This window comes from Montipora foliosa, chromosome 7 (genome assembly GCF_036669935.1).
Source record: "Montipora foliosa isolate CH-2021 chromosome 7, ASM3666993v2, whole genome shotgun sequence".
Lineage (NCBI taxonomy): Eukaryota > Metazoa > Cnidaria > Anthozoa > Scleractinia > Acroporidae > Montipora > Montipora foliosa.
This window is the reverse complement of record NC_090875.1, coordinates 23,068,946-23,071,445: the sequence shown is the minus strand read 5'-3', so window position 1 is coordinate 23,071,445 and position 2,500 is coordinate 23,068,946. Positions and strand designations below refer to the sequence as shown.

The 2,500-nt window shown below is 37.5% G+C and overlaps 1 protein-coding gene across 1 annotated transcript in view; it reads left to right on the top strand.

The window, feature by feature from the left end:
- Nucleotides 1-295: 295 nt before the first annotated feature.
- The window catches only part of LOC138011407 (carnitine O-palmitoyltransferase 2, mitochondrial-like), an 11,321-nt gene continuing 9,116 nt past the window's right edge, over nucleotides 296-2,500 (top strand). Inside the window, exons 1-3 of the mRNA XM_068858390.1 lie at nucleotides 296-463; nucleotides 590-654; nucleotides 1,202-1,407. Coding sequence (XP_068714491.1) covers nucleotides 407-463; nucleotides 590-654; nucleotides 1,202-1,407 — 328 coding nt within the window. The 5' untranslated portion in view covers nucleotides 296-406. The remainder of the gene's footprint in view (nucleotides 464-589; nucleotides 655-1,201; nucleotides 1,408-2,500) is intronic.

Here is a 2,500-nt window from a genome sequence, read left to right as displayed (position 1 = left end):
CCTACCAGCGTCATTTTTGAGGAACTACCACACCCCCGTCATATTAAAAAAGTTGAAATAGTAACGAAGCGATTACAACAACGCGAATTTATATTTTGAGATGACGTTCTCGTTGCCGTCGCCGTTGTCGTTGCTTAAGCTCCCTATTATATTGTTTGGGCACACTTCCATTACTGGGGCTTGCCCTCAATCCGTTTGTTTCCAGTTCTACGCGGCCAAGGAACTATCCATTATACACGACGTAAACGATATTAGTATGTGAAGTCCGCTGTAAGTAATGTTTGCAGTAAATGGACTTTGATCCAATGATCCCCAATATTCCGGGCGAATCGCATAACCACGTAATTAGGTAAAAAAAAATTGTTTCAAGACAGTTTCTGGAGAACTATTGAATGAAATATTAGTTATGACCATATCTAGGACCGTGCTATCCAGTGTGAAACCGGCAGGAAATAGAGTGAAGGTTTGTATTCGTAATCAGATGCAAAGAAAGCTACACTTCGCTGTCGTCTTTGTACAATATTAAACTTTAGGTTAATTTTATTGAACGTCGTTGCATCATCAAGGTGTTTTTGTTTTTGTTTTTAAGGAGTCCCTTGGTGTTATTTTTCCTTCTGCGTTGAATGGAAAATTTTGTCAGAAAAAATGGTTGAGGTGAGAAAAAAAGTACGTCTGTGAATTTTTCCGGTCGCTGAAAATGTGTTTGAAAATATTTCGCTTATTTCCTTGCTATTTTAAGACTCCATTAGGTACAATACAATTGAAAAATAGCTACAATGCAATATATACACACTACAAAAAATTGATTAACATACCCTAACAGGGATTTGCAATGCATTCACTTAAATTTGCACCTATAAAATGAAACTTAAACATTTTTATTCAAGAAATAATTCTATAAGTCTTTGGTTTTGACATTCCCAAGCATTTTAAAGTGTACGGAACTGTCTAGCAGCTACATGTAGGACCAGAGATTTTTCTTGTTGAGGTCAGAAATGTGCTTACTAAGAACTTCTGGGGCCAGTTGCTTGAAGGCTGGTTAGTACTAACCGTTGGCTAAGAGTTATCAAAACCTATAGGTTTCCATCGTATATATCACTGGTTAGCGCTAACCATGCTTCCAGCAACCCAGGCCTGCAGTATTAATATTATTATCATTGTTATTTGTTAGTACAAGTCAATTTTTGATATTTCCTTCCAGTTCAAGTGCAGATGATGACAGATTTATTCTTCCCAAGACGAAAGTCCCTACTTATCACTATCAAGACAGTCTTCCCCATCTCCCGATTCCGAAACTTGATGATACTTGCCGCAGATACCTGGATGCACAGAAGCCTCTGCTGACTCCTGAACAATATGAGGAGACTAAACGAGTGGTTGAAAAGTTCCAAAAACAAGATGGACCAAGTGTGTATCAATGCATCACATATTATTGTTAATTTTTAAGATAAAATTTATGACAGCCAATAAAAGGATTGTTTTCCCTTTTGGCTTATCGTACCAACTGGGCCTTTTGGCATCAATAAAATTTTAAATAATTAGTCTAATTTAATCGTCATTGTCATCTTCAGAGTCAAGACTCTGACTCAGACTCTGACTCAGACTCTGAAGATGACTTCCGCTCAGCAGGTTGTGGAAACATCAGTCATTGTCATCTCAAACAGTCCTTCTCAGGACTACACTCACCCGGACGATCGTACTTTACTTAATTATGTTAGTCTAGTTTGTTTGGTATTATAAGCATAGAGATGATATTATTATTATTATTATTATTATTATTATTATTATTACTTGGTGAATGGTGAATTATGGTCTATTGCAAATGCGTGTGAAAACATTAGGGAAGGAACATTAAAGAAAGTATTCACAGTACCCCAAAGTACAATATAAATTACATTACGATCAAGTGAGTATAGCAATTTACGAAAAGCAGACCAGTTGGCTGGCATTTCAAATGCAATCAAGGAGTTGAACCAAAGACTTAGCCCTGGGAGTCAACACTGGCATTTCAAATGCATCAAGGCATAAAGGCAGCACTTGACCCTGGGACCTCTGGTTTGCTCCCCTAACTAGGCTCTTTTGCCTGCCTAAAATAAGCAGGTAAAAATATATTTTAATGGCAGGGGTTAAATTTGAAACCGGTACGTATACTGCCATCTATCTTGTCAGAAATTTGCCTCTCACAGCCGGCTAGTCTGCCTTTATTTTCACTCAAACCCTTGTAAAAGACAATAGTGACCGCCACTTACATCGACTAGCCGACTCATCTACTTCAAGAGTTATTGAAATCCCTGAATGGGGACATGTGGAACCCCCAGTTGACGAGTAAAATCATCTGGCGTTAGACAGAGTAAAATCTATTAAGTCCCACTGCTAGGAGTCAGTGGGTTAATAAATCAGGCCATTGTGAATTTACAAAACTTTAAAACACTACTCCAAAAGTCATTTATGTGTAGATCATTTCTGTTTTGGTTCCTTTTTTGTTAACTTACTGTTATTT